This window comes from Oncorhynchus mykiss, chromosome 2 (assembly GCF_057628025.1).
Source record: "Oncorhynchus mykiss isolate SJ-2025 chromosome 2, ASM5762802v1, whole genome shotgun sequence".
Lineage (NCBI taxonomy): Eukaryota > Metazoa > Chordata > Actinopteri > Salmoniformes > Salmonidae > Oncorhynchus > Oncorhynchus mykiss.
The window spans coordinates 14,985,350-15,003,457 of NC_143023.1; the positions used below are offsets into that span (position 1 = coordinate 14,985,350).

General features: G+C 44.1%; 1 protein-coding gene and 1 pseudogene across 6 annotated transcripts; one reads left to right on the plus strand and one right to left on the minus strand.

Annotated features, from left to right (window-relative positions):
- Window positions 1-312: 312 nt before the first annotated feature.
- LOC118937786 (uncharacterized) lies at window positions 313-8,369 on the plus strand. Of its 6 annotated transcripts, none has more exons than XM_090216470.1 (7): window positions 313-487; window positions 1,352-1,386; window positions 1,676-1,942; window positions 2,173-2,211; window positions 2,564-2,605; window positions 2,852-2,975; window positions 4,694-8,369. In XM_090216470.1, exons 3-6 carry the CDS (start codon window positions 1,681-1,683, stop codon window positions 2,971-2,973), a joined length of 465 nt encoding a protein of 154 aa, XP_090072596.1. In that variant the 5' UTR covers window positions 313-487; window positions 1,352-1,386; window positions 1,676-1,680; the 3' UTR covers window positions 2,974-2,975; window positions 4,694-8,369. The 6 variants fall into 6 exon arrangements, with proteins under 6 accessions (XP_090072596.1, XP_090072580.1, XP_090072591.1 ...); XM_090216454.1 differs by having other exon boundaries at window positions 314-487; window positions 1,352-1,382; XM_090216465.1 differs by lacking the exon at window positions 1,352-1,386 and having other exon boundaries at window positions 314-487.
- Window positions 8,370-10,384: 2,015 nt separating this feature from the next.
- On the minus strand, window positions 10,385-16,504 carry LOC149984877 (uncharacterized; annotated as a pseudogene).
- Between the last annotated feature and the right edge of the window lie 1,604 nt (window positions 16,505-18,108).

An 18,108-nucleotide genomic window follows, 5' to 3' on the forward strand; every position in this document is an offset into this window, starting at 1 on the left:
ACTGACCCCTATAGATAAGGTAAGCCTACAGACTGACCCCTATAGATAAGGTAAGCCTACAGACTGACCCCTATAGATAAAGTAAGCCTACAGACTGACCCTAGTGATAAACCAGCCTGCTATGTGGCTGAGCCTACAGTGAGCTCTCAACCAAGTGCAGCACTGTTCTTTTAACGTTTTACACATGATAGTTTAAAATGCTACATAACATCCTCTGGTAAACAGTGACTGCTCTATTTTCATTTTATTTAGAAATATTATTAACAGAAATTGGCCGAAATGCACTTCGAGATGCGCAGTCGAGAACTTTCCAGACTCTCAGGAGGAACAGCCGGAGGAACGCCATCCCTCCAGCAAGTGGAGTGGTATGCGCGTGTCAAATTTGAAGTAGACTAGAGGCGGAGAGGGTATAGGACTGCACGCGTCGGTAGATAGCAGTGGGACTAGAGCACATACCGGGCACGGTACCAAAGGATACACCTACCACGTAAGTTTATTTTCATTGTAGCCTGTCGGTTGGGTTGTGGAACGTATAATTCCGCTTTCATGACGTTCCTAGTCTTTGATATGGAATTGCATCACATGTCAAGGTACGGTTGTAGGCTATAGCATCTTTTTTTGTATGGAATATAACCGAAATATCAGAGCCATATTTATCCTATTTATTTGGATATATCCTACTGTTCTGATAGCCCCTAGATTGTTTTTGGCCAGACGATTTTCTGACCCATCTCTATAACCCTGTCGGGAGTTTCAGAAGCTACGCGCCCAGATAGGGAGCAGGTTGACGTTTGTCATGAATCTTGCCCTGGAGGCAGAACTGAGACATGTCCTCTAACCGTGTCAGCTGCAATGTCAACATTTTTTTCTTGCTTTTTGGTCTTCATTTAACGTTACATTAGGGTTAGCAGTGTGGTTAAGGTTAGGTTTTCAAATCCGATTTTATGACTTTGTGGCTGTGCCAGCTAGTGATCACTCTGCAGAGCTGCCTCCAGGGTAAGATTCATGACAATAAATGCCAACCTGCGGATTGGGAAAGGAATGCTTCGGAAACCACCTATTTCCATACGGTAGAGGCTCCAGATCCCACGTTGCCAACAAACTGAGAGACCGTTATGCAGTTTGTTGTCTTCCTTGCTACTCTGACAGACTGGAATTATTCTATTATTCTATTATTTTACCAAAAGTTCAGTAAAAACAGGAAGAACAAGCTTTATGTCTTCTTTCCTGTTAGGAATTTCTTAAATTAAGAATGTCCTTAAACTCATACTTGAAGAGATGGGATGACAAATGATTGCTTGAATTTGTAGTGTTTGAGTTAGAATAATATTCCTGGTACATTATTTCACAGGTTGGTTTCAAAACATCAGGATTCGAAAAAGGTAGGTATATCAACACACTATCATTCATCAGTATTAATGCCTCACACCAGCTATAGAATGATCTTTACATTGAATGATCTATACATATATTCACACTATAAATTATTTCAACCCAAGATTAACACCAAAGTTAACATGGTACTGGTAATTCTTTGTCTCTATTCCACTGGATGGTCATTGTGATGAGTTGTCTGTGTAATCCAGTGTAATCCTCCTCTGCCTGTTTTTGTGAATACATATCTCTCTCTCTCTCTCTCTCTCTCTCTCTCTCTCTCTCTCTCTCTCTCTCTCAGTTGCAATGAAGGACGTGTGTTTCCAGTGTTATCACACAAAATGCCCAGAGGTGGCCATATTTTATGATCTTAATGGTGATCTGAACAAGAATCTGCTGGTGCCAGGCCCTTTCCAGAAATGCACCTCCACTCCCTATCCTCCATCTGGGAAGTGCACCATGTGTCTCCAGGATAATTATTCTTATGCTTTGTGCAGAAGTGTGTCAGAGAGTCTCCAGCCTGCCCTGGAGGCCAATAGAACTGCCGTTACCAACTATAAACAAACCAGTGAGTGTCTCTGAAGGCCCAAGATAGTACAATGTGGAAGAAATGCTAGTGGGTAGAGTGAATAAATCGATGGTCCTGGGTGTCAATAATCCCAGGGGGCTATAGGAAGTAGGCTTTATTATAGAGCATGAGAACTCTGTTAACTAAACCAAAAACTCATTTCTATAATGTATGTGATCTGTCTGTCAGTTGTCGCATTTAGGCTAATCAACCCTGTTCTGCTATTTCAGATTGCTCTGTCATTGGCATCGCGTCAACTACTGTGAATGGTGAGTCATTGATTCAAACATTCTGTATTATTTTCACAAACTGGCTGTAGAGAATCTAATGATCATTTTACACAGCACTATTTATGCATTGTCCCTTGCTGAGTTGAACACTAAGGTCAGGAGTCAGTCTGATTGAGCTTTGCCCACAATACATGTTCTAAATGCATTGTTCCTGTGTTCACGGAGACCACAATCATGGGGGATGAATTGAAAATTACCATAAAATGGCACATTGTCCAAATTCGCAATTGGATTGAATCCCATCCTAACTTTGACAGCGAGCCTTAATTGTTCTGTATATAGTTCAGTGAAAACAAGTCTGGCTGTTCTGAGTTGTTTGTCTTGGTGACAGGTCCAGACTTCACTGGAGCTGGTGGTCAAAACGGACATCCTGGTGAGTGCAGAAATACACAGCGCAGCAATGCTGCTCAACACTGACAATTTCCCTCTGACAGACGAATCTACTCCTCAGTGGCTTTGCAAATTGTACTGTCTGTCTTTTGTAATTGTATTAATCCGTTGATTTGATTAATGCTTCATGCTTTATGATTCCTCCTCATTGTAAATAATTAGTCCTCCAAATGTAATATGATACATACTTATTCCATCATTTTGTGTTCCTTTATCTGTTGTTCTTAAGGGGGTGAACTGTGGTGGTGTTTACTGATCCTCGTCCTGGTCGTCATTTGCATTGGCATTGGCATTGGCATTGCTTACTGGTGTATCAAGAAGCGCAAAATAAATAGAAACCATGTCGTATAAGGGTGAGTGTGTTCTGACTGTAACGATATACAGTGGGGCAAAAAAGTATTTAGTCAGCCACCAATTGTGCATGTTCTCCCACTTAAAAAGATGAGAGAGGCATGTAATTTTCATCATAGGTACACTTCAACTATGACAAATTATGGTGGAAAATAAGTATTTGGTCACATACAAACAAGCAAGATTTCTGTCTCTCACAGACCTGTAACTTCTTCTTTAAGAGGCTCCTCTGTCCTCCACTCGTTACCTGTATTAATGGCACCTGTTTGAACTTGTTATCAGTATAAAAGACACCTGTCCACAACCTCTAACAGTCACACTCCAAACTCCACTATGGCCAAGACCAAAGAACTGTCAAAGGACACCAGAAACAAAATTGTAGACCTGCACCAGGCTGGGAAGACTGAATCTGCAAAAGGTAAGCAGCTTGGTTTGAAGAAATCAACTGTGGGAGCAATTATTAGGAAATGAAAGACATACAAGACCACTGATAATCTCCCTCGATCTGGGGCTCCACGTAAGATCTCACCCCGTGGGGTCAAAACGATCACAAGAACGGTGAGCAAAAATCCCAGAACCACACGGGGGGACCTAGTGAATGACCTGCAGAAAGCTGGGACCAAAGTAACAAAGCCTACCATCAGTAACACACTACGCCGCCAGGGACTCAAATCCTGCAGTGCCAGACGTGTCCCCCTGCTTAAGCCAGTACATGTCCCGTCTGAAGTTTGCTAGAGAGCATTTGGATGATCCAGAAGAAGATTGGGAGAATGTCATATGGTCAGATGAAACCAAAATATAACTTTTTGGTAAAAACTCAACTCGTCGTGTTTGGAGGACAAAGAATGCTGAGTTGCATCCAAAGAACACCATACCTACTGTGAAGCATGGGGGTGGAAACATCATGCTTTGGGGCTGTTTTTCTGCAAAGGGACCAGGACGACTGATCCGTGTAAAGGAAAGAATGAATGGGGCCATGTATAGTGAGATTTTGAGTGAAAACCTCCTCCATCAGCAAGGGCATTGAAGATGAAACGTGGCTGGGTCTTTCAGCATGACAATGATCCCAAACACACCGCCCGGGCAACGAAGGAGTGGCTTCGTAAGAAGCATTTCAAGGTCCTGGAGTGGCCTAGCCAGTCTCCAGATGTCAACCCCATAGAAAATCTTTGGAGGGAGTTGAAAGTGCATGTTGACCAGCAACAGCCCCAAAACATCACTGCTCTAGAGGAGATCTGCATGGAAGAATGGGCCAAAATACCAGCAACAGTGTGAAAACCTTGTGAAGACTTACAGAAAACGTTTGACCTATGTCATTGCCAACAAAGGGTTTATAACAAAGTATTGAGATAAACTTTTGTTATTGACCAAATACTTATTTTCCACCATAATTTGCAAATAAAATCATTAAAAAATCCTACAATGTGATTTTCTGGATTTTGTTTTCTCATTTTGTCTGTCATAGTTGAAGTGTACCTATGATGAAAATTACAGGCCTCTCTCATATTTTTAAGTGGGAGAACTTGCACAATTGGTGGCTGACTAAATACTTTTTTGCCCCACTGTAGCTTATGATTATAATGTCACTGAGGACCTGACCAACAGACATCTCATAAATACTGTGATTATGTCACTGAGGACCTGACCACCACATTCCTAGATACTGCTTCCTACAACCTTTCATTCTCTCTTCCCTCTCTCTATTCTTTTTTTTCTGCAGGAGAAAGTGACAGGGACAGCCCTCAGGACTACCCATCCCTTAACCAAGCTGTTTGGACCAAACCACCAGAGACACGGACAACCCTCAGGACTACCCATCCCTTAACCAAGCTGTTTGGACCAAACCACCAGAGACACGGACAACCCTCAGGACTACCCATCCCTTAACCAAGCTGTTTGGACCAAACCACCAGAGACACGGACAACCCTCAGGACTACCCATCCCTTAACCAAGCTGTTTGGACCAAACCACCAGAGACACGGACAACCCTCAGGACTACCCATCCCTTAACCAAGCTGTTTGGACCAAACCACCAGAGACACGTACAACCCTCAGGACTACCCATCCCTTAACCAAGCTGTTTGGACCAAACCACCAGAGACACGTACAACCCTCAGGACTACCCATCCCTTAACCAAGCTGTTTGGACCAAACCACCAGAGACACGTACAACCCTCAGGACTACCCATCCCTTAACCAAGCTGTTTGGACCAAACCACCAGAGACACGGACAACCCTCAGGACTACCCATCCCTTAACCAAGCTGTTTGGACCAAACCACCAGAGACACGGACAACCCTCAGGACTACCCATCCCTTAACCAAGCTGTTTGGACCAAACCACCAGAGACACGGACAACCCTCAGGACTACCCATCCCTTAACCAAGCTGTTTGGACCAAACCACCAGAGACACGGACAACCCTCAGGACTACCCATCCCTTAACCAAGCTGTTTGGACCAAACCACCAGAGACACGGACAACCCTCAGGACTACCCATCCCTTAACCAAGCTGTTTGGACCAAACCACCAGAGACACGTACAACCCTCAGGACTACCCATCCCTTAACCAAGCTGTTTGGACCAAACCACCAGAGACACGTACAACCCTCAGGACTACCCATCCCTTAACCAAGCTGTTTGGACCAAACCACCAGAGACACGTACAACCCTCAGGACTACCCATCCCTTAACCAAGCTGTTTGGACCAAACCACCAGAGACACGGACAACCCTCAGGACTACCCATCCCTTAACCAAGCTGTTTGGACCAAACCACCAGAGACACGTACAACCCTCAGGACTACCCATCCCTTAACCAAGCTGTTTGGACCAAACCACCAGAGACACGTACAACCCTCAGGACTACCCATCCCTTAACCAAGCTGTTTGGACCAAACCACCAGAGACACGTACAACCCTCAGGACTACCCATCCCTTAACCAAGCTGTTTGGACCAAACCACCAGAGACACGTACAACCCTCAGGACTACCCATCCCTTAACCAAGCTGTTTGGACCAAACCACCAGAGACACGGACAACCCTCAGGAATACCCATCCCTTAACCAAGCTGTTTGGACCAAACCACCAGAGACACGGACAACCCTCAGGACTACCCATCCCTTAACCAAGCTGTTTGGACCAAACCACCAGAGACACGGACAACCCTCAGGACTACCCATCCCTTAACCAAGCTGTTTGGACCAAACCACCAGAGACACGTACAACCCTCAGGACTACCCATCCCTTAACCAAGCTGTTTGGACCAAACCACCAGAGACACGGACAACCCTCAGGACTACCCATCCCTTAACCAAGCTGTTTGGACCAAACCACCAGAGACACGGACAACCCTTTGGACTACCCATCCCTTAACCAAGCTGTTTGGACCAAACCACCAGAGACACGGACAACCCTCAGGACTACCCATCCCTTAACCAAGCTGTTTGGACCAAACCACCAGAGACACGTACAACCCTCAGGACTACCCATCCCTTAACCAAGCTGTTTGGACCAAACCACCAGAGACACGGACAACCCTCAGGACTACCCATCCCTTAACCAAGCTGTTTGGACCAAACCACCAGAGACACGGACAACCCTCAGGACTACCCATCCCTTAACCAAGCTGTTTGGACCAAACCACCAGAGACACGGACAACCCTCAGGACTACCCATCCCTTAACCAAGCTGTTTGGACCAAACCACCAGAGACACGGACAACCCTCAGGACTACCCATCCCTTAACCAAGCTGTTTGGACCAAACCACCAGAGACACGGACAACCCTCAGGACTACCCATCCCTTAACCAAGCTGTTTGGACCAAACCACCAGAGACACGTACAACCCTCAGGACTACCCATCCCTTAACCAAGCTGTTTGGACCAAACCACCAGAGACACGTACAACCCTCAGGACTACCCATCCCTTAACCAAGCTGTTTGGACCAAACCACCAGAGACACGTACAACCCTCAGGACTACCCATCCCTTAACCAAGCTGTTTGGACCAAACCACCAGAGACACAGACAACCCTCAGGACTACCCATCCCTTAACCAAGCTGTTTGGACCAAACCACCAGAGACACGGACAACCCTCAGGACTACCCATCCCTTAACCAAGCTGTTTGGACCAAACCACCAGAGACACGTACAACCCTCAGGACTACCCATCCCTTAACCAAGCTGTTTGGACCAAACCACCAGAGACACGGACAACCCTCAGGACTACCCATCCCTTAACCAAGCTGTTTGGACCAAACCACCAGAGACACGGACAACCCTCAGGACTACCCATCCCTTAACCAAGCTGTTTGGACCAAACCACCAGAGACACGTACAACCCTCAGGACTACCCATCCCTTAACCAAGCTGTTTGGACCAAACCACCAGAGACACGTACAACCCTCAGGACTACCCATCCCTTAACCAAGCTGTTTGGACCAAACCACCAGAGACACGTACAGCCCTCAGGACTACCCATCCCTTAACCAAGCTGTTTGGACCAAACCACCAGAGACACGGACAACCCTCAGGACTACCCATCCCTTAACCAAGCTGTTTGGACCAAACCACCAGAGACACGGACAACCCTCAGGACTACCCATCCCTTAACCAAGCTGTTTGGACCAAACCACCAGAGACACGGACAACCCTCAGGACTACCCATCCCTTAACCAAGCTGTTTGGACCAAACCACCAGAGACACGTACAACCCTCAGGACTACCCATCCCTTAACCAAGCTGTTTGGACCAAACCACCAGAGACACGTACAGCCCTCAGGACTACCCATCCCTTAACCAAGCTGTTTGGACCAAACCACCAGAGACACAGACAACCCTCAGGACTACCCATCCCTTAACCAAGCTGTTTGGACCAAACCACCAGAGACACGGACAACCCTCAGGACTACCCATCCCTTAACCAAGCTGTTTGGACCAAACCACCAGAGACACGGACAACCCTTTGGACTACCCAAACCCCCAGATAAGGATGCTGCTGGATTGTCTCTGCCTTCATTCCATCTCTTTAACTGTTCTTACAGTTGTAATCTTTTTATACATTTTCATATTCAGATTCTTGTATAACAGTACCTGTTAACCAATGTTAATGTTAATCAAGGTATATTAGTGTTTTATATCTTTATAAATATTTTATTTTAAAAAAATGTTTTATTTTGGCATGACAGAGTATTTTGTGTGGATCATTGACAAAAAAATGACAATGAAATTCATTTGAATCCCATATTATGTAAAGAAATCCAAGGGAGTTGAATGATAGTGTATTATTATAGTACTGTATTAAAGTGTTGGAGATGCAGTGTGTCAGAAAAGGATCATGAAATATTAACTTCTCTTTTTTTAACTTTCTCAAATAAATCTTTATATAAATTAATTTTTATTGTGTTGCATTTACTGCCACCGTTCTGGTGTCACACATAATGTATCTGGGTATACACATGTTTCAGCTGCGTCTATCGCTCATGTTTGATACTCATTGTTTTATTGGAAGTAGAGTTTCTATGCGCACCAGTGAAATGGTTTTTAAACATTCCCTAGAACAGTGAGGCTATAGGCCTACTGGTAAAATGAGGGAGTACTTCAGGCTCACTCCTGGCAGAGCAAAATTCAGTTGGTGGAACAGTAAAACCGAATAAGGGTTGAACCACTGCCCTAAAGAACTACATTTCTCCTACATAGACCTGTGTGACGGCATGGATGTACATTATTCAGTGGTCTGAATAATATAAATCCTGGTCTGTTGGCCTGGTAAACTTGCCTTTTCAGTGGTCTGAATAATATAAATCCTGGTCTGTTGGCCTGGTAAACTTGCCTTTTCAGCAGTCTGAATAATATAAATCCTGGTCTGTTGGCCTGGTAAACTTGCCTTTTCAGTGGTCTGAATAATATAAATCCTGGTCTGTTGGCCTGGTAAACTTGCCTTTTCAGCAGTCTGAATAATATAAATCCTGGTCTGTTGGCCTGGTAAACTTGCCTTTTCAGCAGTCTGAATAATATAAATCCTGGTCTGTTGGCCTGGTAAACTTGCCTTTTCAGCAGTCTGAATAATATAAATCCTGGTCTGTTGGCCTGGTAAACTTGCCTTTTCAGCAGTTACAGTAACAAAGGTGACATGGTTTACAAGCACTTGCATTAACATCTGCCAACCATGTGTATGTGACCAATAACATCTGCCAACCATGTGTATGTGACCAATAACATCTGCTAACCATGTGTATGTGACCATTAACATCTGCTAACCATGTGTATGTGACCAATAACATCTGCTAACCATGTGTATGTGACCAATAACATCTGCTAACCATGTGTATGTGACCATTAACATCTGCTAACCATGTGTATGTGACCAATAACATCTGCTAACCATGTGTATGTGACCAATAACATCTGCTAACCATGTGTATGTGACCATTAACATCTGCTAACCATGTGTATGTGACCAATAACATCTGCTAACCATGTGTATGTGACCAATAACATCTGCTAACCATGTGTATGTGACCAATAACATCTGCTAACCATGTGTATGTGACCAATAACATCTGCTAACCATGTGTATGTGACCAATAGCATCTGGTAACCATGTGTATGTGACCAATAACATCTGCTAACCATGTATGTGACCAATAACATCTGCTAACCATGTGTATGTGACCAATAACATTTGATTTGAACATTAATACCACATTCTGTAGTATTAACTAAGTGACTCCAACTTCAACTCAGGATTGAAATATGACATAAGTCACTAAGAGCAGTTTACCAGGCCAACAGACCACAAATGTTATCCATTTGTTTGTATGCTGTTCTTTGTATGACATTTTAATATTTGATTATTAACCAATGGTATTAGGCCACTCTTGGCCATGATTACAGACACCTGTGTCTTTTGACACTGTGTTTGTGATTATACCCTGATGAAGACAGCTTGGCTGTCGAAACGTTGGTAATTCAATTATTGCATCTGAGCTCCTAGAGTGTGCGGCTCTCTTTTATTTTCAACAGACCACAAATGGGTAAGCCACAGCCTTCGCCTTCTGTGATCCAGTCGAGGCTTCTCAGAGGAAGGGGAAGGGGAGGACCAGTGAATTTCAGAAACAAAGAAAATTGTGAAACATCTTAAAAGGTATCCTTTAAAGATCAAACTATAATAAATATATTCACGTGTCCCCAAATAATTGATTAAAACACATTGTTTTGCAATGAAGGGTCTACAGTAGCCTCTGCAGCACTCTGTAGGGTAGCACCATGGTGTAGACAGAGGACACCTAGCTTCTGTCCTCCTCTGGGTACATTGACTTCAATACAAAACCCAGGAGGCTCATAGTTCTCACCTCCCTGTGCTGGTTAAGTGCAAGTGCTGGTCATTTTTTTAACTAGTTATTTTATTTATTTAATTTTTGGGGGTAGGGTGTCGAGGTGGGGAGGAGGATTATCTAAGACACTGAATAGGTAGTGTTTCAGATGTTTTATGAAGATGGGCAGGGCTCTGCTGTCCTAGCTTCTGGGGGAAGCTTGTTTCACCAATCGGTGGCCAGGACAGAGAAGAGCTCGGACTGGGCTGAGCGGGAGCTGCCCTCCTGTAGCGATGGCAAGGCCAAGAGACCTGAGGTGGCAGAACGGAGTGCTCGGGTTGGGGTGTAGGGTTTGAGCATAGCCTGAAGGTAGGGAGGGACAGTTCCTGTTGCTGTTCCGTAGGTAAGCACCATGGTCTTGTAGTGGATGCGAGCTTTGACTCCAAGCCAGTGGAGTGTGCGGAGGAGCAGGGTGACATGAGAGAACCTGGGAAGGCTGAAAACCTGGCGTGCTGCAGCCTTCTGGATAAATTGCATGGGTTTGATGCTGCAAGCGGGCAGCCCAGCCAACAGAGTTGCAGTAGTCCACATGGGAGAGGACAAGTGCCTGGATTAGGACCTGCGCCGCTTCCTGTGTGAGGAAAGGTCGTACTCTATGGCTGTTGTAGAGCATGAACCTGCAGGAGCCAGTCACTGCTTTGATGTTTGCAGAGAATGACAGGGTGTTGTCCAGGGTCACGCCAATGTTATTTGCACTCTGGAAGGGCGACACTGTGGAGTTGTCAACCGTGATGGATAGGTCTTTGAGCAGGCAGGTCTTCCTTGGAGGAAGAGTACTCCCGTCTTTTCGAGGTTGAGGTGGTGGGCCGACATTCAAGTTGAGATATCTGCCAGGCGCACAGAGATGAGTGTCGCCACCTGGGTGTCAAAAGGGGTAAGGAGAAAAGTACTTGAGTGTCATCCGCATAGCAATGACAGGAGAGATCATATGAGGATATGACGGAGACAAGTGACTTGGTGTATAAAGAGAAAAGGAGATGGCCTAGAACCGAGCCCTGTGGGACACCAGTAGTGAGAGTACGTGGTGCAGACACAGATCCTCTCCATGTCGGCCTACCAGGTAGGATGCAATCCAAGAGTGTGCAGAGCCTGAGACGTCCAGCCCTGAGAGGGTGGAGAGGAGGATCTGATGATTCACGGTGTCCAAGGCAGCATACAGATCTAAGAGGATGAGAACAGAGGAGAGAGAGTCCGCTATGGCAGTGTGGAGAGCCTCCGTGACCCAGAGAAGAGCAGACTCGGTTGAGTGACCCGTCTTGACTCAAAAAGAGAATGACATTACTCTAAAATGGAGAAACGATAGAGAGAGAGAGAGAAAGAGCTAGCTACCCAGCTTAAACAGAGAGCGATGCTATGTTAGCTAGGTGGCTATGGCTATCCAACACTGGAACTCTTCCAAGTCAAGGTAAGCTTTTGGTTTTATTCATTTGTTGCCACCGGGGGCTGCCGGTGTAACTGTTAAGGTACCTTAGGCTAGTTCTCCTACCCTCTCAACCAACTACCTTTCCTGTTTACCTTCCTGACTCCAAATCAAATTGTATTTGTCACATGCGCCGAATACAAGCCCTCAACCAACAATGCAGTTTAGAAAATTGTCTGGTCGGCCATTTGATGAATTGTTCAGCAGTCTTATGATTCGGGGGTAGAAGCTGTTAAGGAGCCTTTTGGACCGAGACTTGGCGCTCCGGGACCACTTGCCGTGCGGTAGCAGAGAGAACAGTCTATGACTTGGGTGACTAGAGTCTTTGACAATTTTTTGGGCCTTCCTCTGACACTGCCTAGTATATTCAGTTGAATTTGGAAGTTTACATACACCTTAGCCAAATTCATTTAAACTCAGTTTTTCCACAATTCCTGACATTTAATCCTAGTAAAAATTCCCTGTTTAAGGTCAGTTAGGATCACCACTTTATTTTAAGAATGTGAAATGTCAGAATAATAGTAGAGAGAATGATTTATTTAAGCTTTTATTTATTTCATCATATTCCCAGTGGGTCAGAAGTTTACATATACTCAATTAGTATTTGGTAGCATTGCCTTTAAATGGTTTAACTTGGGTCAAATGTTTCAGGTAGCCTTCCACAAGTTTTGGTGAATTTTGGCCCATTCCTCCTGACAGAGCTGGTGTAACTGAGTCACGCTTTTTCAGTTCTGCCCACAAATTTTCTTTGGGATTGAGGTCAGGGCTTTGTGATGGCCACTCCAATACCTTGACCTTGTTGTCCTTAAGCCATTTTGCCACCACTTTGGATGTATGCTTGGGGTCATTGTCCATTTGGAAGACCCATTTGCGACCAAGCTTTAAGTTCCAGACTGATGTCTTGAGATGTACATCACTGGGGCCAAGCTTCCTGCCATCCAGGACCTACAGTTGAAGTCGGAAGTTTACATACAGTACACTTAGGTTGGAGTCATTAAAACTTGTTCATCAACCACTCGACAAATTTCTTGTTAATAAACTATAGTTTTGGAAAGTCGGTTAGGACATCTACTTTGTGCATGACACAAGTCATTTTTCCAACAATTGTTTACAGACAGATTATTTCACTTATAATTCACTGTATCACAATTCCAGTGGGTCAGAAGTTTACATACACTAAATTGACTGTGCCTTCATTGAAAATTCCAGAAAATGATGTCATGGCTTTAGAAGCTTCTGATCGGCTAATTGACATCATTTGAGTCAATTGGAGGTCTACCTGTGGATGTATTTCAAGGCCTACCTTCAAACTCAGTGCCTCTTTGCTTGACATCATGGGAAAATCAAAAGAAATCAGCCAAGAAATTGTAGACCTCCACAAGTCTGGTTCATCCTTGGAAGCAATTTCCAAATGCCTAAAGGTACCATGTTCATCTGTACAAACAATAGTACGCAAGTACAAATACCATGGGACCACGCAGCCGTCATACCGCTTAGGAAGGAGACATGTTCTGTCTCCTAGAGATGAACATACTGTGGTGCGAAAAGTGAAAATCAATCTCAGAACAACAGCAAAGGACCTTGTGAAGATGCTGAAGGAAACAGGTACAAAATAATCTATATCCACAGTAAAACGAGTCCTATATCGACATAAACTGAAAGACTGCTCAGCAAGGAAGAAGCCACTGCTCTAAAACCGACATAAAAAAGCCTGACTACGGTTTGCAACTGCACATGGGGACAAAGATTGTACTTTTTGGGGAAATGTCCTCTGGTCTGATGAAACAGAAATTGAACTGTTTAGCCATAATGACCATCATTATGTTTGGAGGAAAAAGGGGGAGGCTTGCAAGCCAAAGAACACCATCCCAACCGTGAAGCACGGGTGGCAGCATCATGCTGTGGGGGTGCTTTGCTGCAGGAGGGACGGGTGCACTTCACAAAATAGATGGCATCATGAGGAAGGAACATTATGTGGATATATTGAGGATCTGGGGACCCATGCCAAATCTTTTCAGTCTCCTGAGGGGGAAAGGGGTGCCCTCTTCACAACTTTCTTGGTGTGTTTGGACCATGATAGCTTGTTGGTGATGTAGACACCAAGGAACATGAAACTCTCGACCTGCTCAACTACAGCCTTGTCGATGTGAATGGGGGCATGTTCAACCCTAATTTTCCTGTAGTCCACGATCATCTCCTTTGTCTTGCTCACGTTGAGGGAGAGGTTGTTGTCCTGGCACCATTCTGCAAGGTCTCTGACCTCCTCCCTATAGGCTGTCTCATCGATGTCAGGTTGTGTTGTCAGCAAACTTAATGATGGTGTTGGAGTCGTGCTTGGCCACGCAGTCGTGGGTGAACAGGGAGTACAGAAGGGGACTAAACACGCACCCCTGAGGGGCCCCCGTGTTGAGGATCAGGGTGGCAGATGTGTTGTTACCTACCCTTACCACCTGGGGTTGGCCCGTCAGGAAGTCCAGGATCCAGTTGCAGAGGGAGGTGTTCAGTCCCAGGGTCCTTAGCTTAGTGATGAGATTTGTGGGCACTATGGTGTTGAACGCTGAGCTGTAGCATATATGGGCTGTTTAGGTAAACGATCTATAACACAACTGATTAAACTAATCAACTGACTGTTAATGGGCTTTAATCTAGACCATGATTAGTTTGAATCAGTGTTTTACCATAAAGCTGGACTGTAACAAAAGTGTCCTGCCCTGCTTTAGATAACCAATAAGTGTTGAAGATACTCCGCAACAGCAACCAGAAACATTACCCTCAACACCATAAATAATAAAATACAATGAGCGTGTACATTATGATTAAGAACCCCACCCCACACCAAACCTCTGGATCACAATGCTGTCCCTCTCTGACACCAGTCTGAAACATGACACCTCACCTACAGTCTGAGCTAAACGCATAAGAACTATTAAAGAAGAATAAACACTCTCCACTAGTATAATCTAAAACATTAGATTCATAACTTTAACTTTGCCAGAGACCTTGGAAAACAATGAGCAGATAGCTGTGGACAACAGACTACTGTCAGGCAAATAAACAGATTATAGGGTGAGGGTTAGGAGTGTCTGACAAGTTGTAATAAAATATTAACTAAACCTCCAGGGAATGATTAAATAAACAGCAATGCAACTAAACCAGTTCCCCTTTGGGATAACAGTTTTCTACTACTGCATATCAAGAGAAGCATCTTCAATCATGTCAAGCAAATAAGCTCTGACAACACAAATATGTCCAAAGCAAAACCACCCTCTGTGGCACGTAAACATTTCTGACACTCTATTAACCAAACAAAATAAACAGTTTTCCTTTTCCTTTTCACTCCAACCTCAGTGGGCTCCTGAGTGGCGCAGCTGTCTAAGGCACTGCATTTCATTGCTTGAGGCGTCACTACAGACACCCTGGTTCGATTCCAGGCTGTATCACAACCGGCTGTGATTGGGAGTCCCATAGGGCAGTGCACAACTGGCCCAGTGTCGTCCAGGTTTGGCCGATGTAGGCCGTCATTGTAAATAAGAATTTGTTCTTAAATGACTTGCCTAGTTAAATAAAGGTTCAATAAAAAAACTGATTCAGTTCATCAAGCAGATAATTATTAGAATCAGGTGTGCTAGATTAGATTTGGAGTGAAAACCTACCAGACAGTAGCTCTCCATGAACAGGGTTGGAAATCCCTGAAAACATTACACTCACAACTTTCACATTGCCAGAGACTTTGGAAACAGTGAGCAGATAGCCGTGGATAACAGACTTGTGTGAGCTATCAGGGCAAATAACCAGGGTTATAGACTGAATGTGCAGCCTTTAAGGAGGGTTGGGGGGGTATTGAAATGTGTATGTTATTCAGCAGGTTACCATGGACACGGAGGGGAGAGAAGAGGAGGAATGCAAAAACAGGGACACTATAGTACGTGAGTTACACCAAGAAAAACAAAATATTAACCTACTGATCACACTTGTAACATTTGGGCATAGGGAGTCTTGTTTGACCAAAAATGAGTTTGACAATGACTCACCGTCACGTTATTTTACCTGTGATGTTTGAATGTGTTTATCTGCACTCCTTTCCAGGTTGGTTAGCTCACTGGGGAAGATAAAATATAGTGACCTCAGGACTGTATTGGTGATCACCATATACCAGCTTAACCAATCACAACTGTGCATCAGAGGGGGCCTGTGTTTCTTTAATGTGGAGTGTAGTGACACACCGCCCTGGTATGCTGTGCTCGAACTGTGCCTACCACTGTGTGTGTGAATGTGTGTGTGTGTGGTATGTGTGTTTGTGTTTGTATAACTGTGGCAGAGCAAGTGGGCATAAATATGAGTCACTACTTGTGTTCCATGCACTGCTAAGTTTCCTAGTCCGCTAGCTAAGCTGAACAGGAAGTTGGATAAGCAGAAACCACATCAAAAAGCTGGCAAGTTTCTTAAAATATGAGAAAAGGTGTTTATATAATGTATCTACACCCAATCACAAATCTTTATTTTATAAATCACAAAATGTCATGCAAAATCTAGGTTATTCAGCAACTATCCCAATTGATTTCCAGACAGTTTTATATTAATATTTTGCTTGTATGTCTGTTTTATGCTATTCTAGTCTGTGTGTCAGTTTTACAACCAGCTCCTGACAAACTTAAAGGATCAAATCACCTCACACCAACTCGACCAATTACATCTGTGCTTCAGGGGATTCCCCATTAGCTCCTCCTTCACCATTTTTTCCCACTTGTTTTGCTGGAAGTGGAAAGTGAGTTCATGATTGCAGTTTATAGATGGTAGGTTGTTTATCAGTTATCCAGCAGTGTTCAGTTTAACTCTCTAAAGAATAGTAACTAGAGACCTCAGCACCACATCACCCAATACCAGCTCAACCAATCACAACTGTGTGAGGATCCTCATCATCAAATGTGGTCTGCATGCAGGAATATGATGTCATGGAATTATGATGAAGCAATTGTTGTTGGCCTTGCCTTGACATGGTCTCAATAGTAAAAACCCTTCAGTCTATGGCCTCTGTCTGGTCTTCATTGAAGGAGTGTAGGCTCAGTATATACCACAGAGAGAACATTGTTCTTCCTCAGCTGGGACCTGTATCAAACACTTACCATCATATTTCTATGACTCAGTGGGGACATCAAATCAAATATTATGGGTCACATACACATATTTAGCAGATGTTATTGCGGGCGTTTGGAAAATGCCTGTGTTTCTAGCTCCAACAGTGCAGTAGTGCAGTAGTATCCAACAATACACAACATTACACACAAATCTAAAAGTAAAAGAATGGAATTAAGAAATATATAAATATTAGGATGAGCAATGTTGGAGTGGCCGGCTAGTGTTGGCTAGTTAACAGTCTGATGGCCTTGAGATAGAAGCGTTTTTTCAGTCTCTCTGTCCCAGCTTTGATGCACATGTACTCAACCTGTGGTTGATGATCTTTTTTGCCTTCCTGTGACATCAGGTGCTGTTGGTGTCCTGGAGGACAAGTAGTTTGCCCCCGGTGATGGGGTGGAAAGCAAATTGAAGTGGGTCTAGGGTGTCAGGTAAGGTAGAGGTGATATGATCAGGTCTGTCTTTAGAATCATCAGGAATTCTGAGAAATCATGTAACTGTATTGAAATACAGATGAAGACAACTCATCTAGGCTGACTGGATTGAAAAGTGGCACCACTTCAGCCCCGTGACCCACTTTAGGTTAACCACAGGTTATTCAACAATTACCCCAATTATTTGTTAACACTTTATTGGGATGGTCTCAAGTAGATGGCTTGTTCAATAACTGTCAACAACATTTAAACCAACTATCCACTAACCCTAGCCTTAACCCTCATCCTAACCTAATCCCAGCCATAACCCTAACCCTTATTCTAAACCTAACCACAACCTACACAAACATTTGCTTATCAGCAGCTAAGAGCCAGGAGGAAGAGAGGTTATACAGCAGTAAATGTGTTTCCTGAAGTCAATCACCAGACTACATTATATCACTGTGAAGTAGTTGGAGTGTTAAGGAGAGATTGACTTGTTAGACAAATGTAATACTGTATGCTGTCAACGTCAATCAAACACACACACACACACAGAGAGAGAGAGAGAGAGAGAGAGACAGAGACATAGAGAGAGAGGGAAAGCCATGGCTGTCCCCAGACTTTCCCTACATCTCTATCTTTGTCTTACACCCAGCTTTGGCAGTAAGCCAGTAGATACAGGGGTCAGATAATACACATAAACCAAGTTACTACACCAGGGGATACATTTAAATAATGGCTCTTAAATTATATCTAAACAGTCTGAGTGGAGTACAGTACTGTCACAAA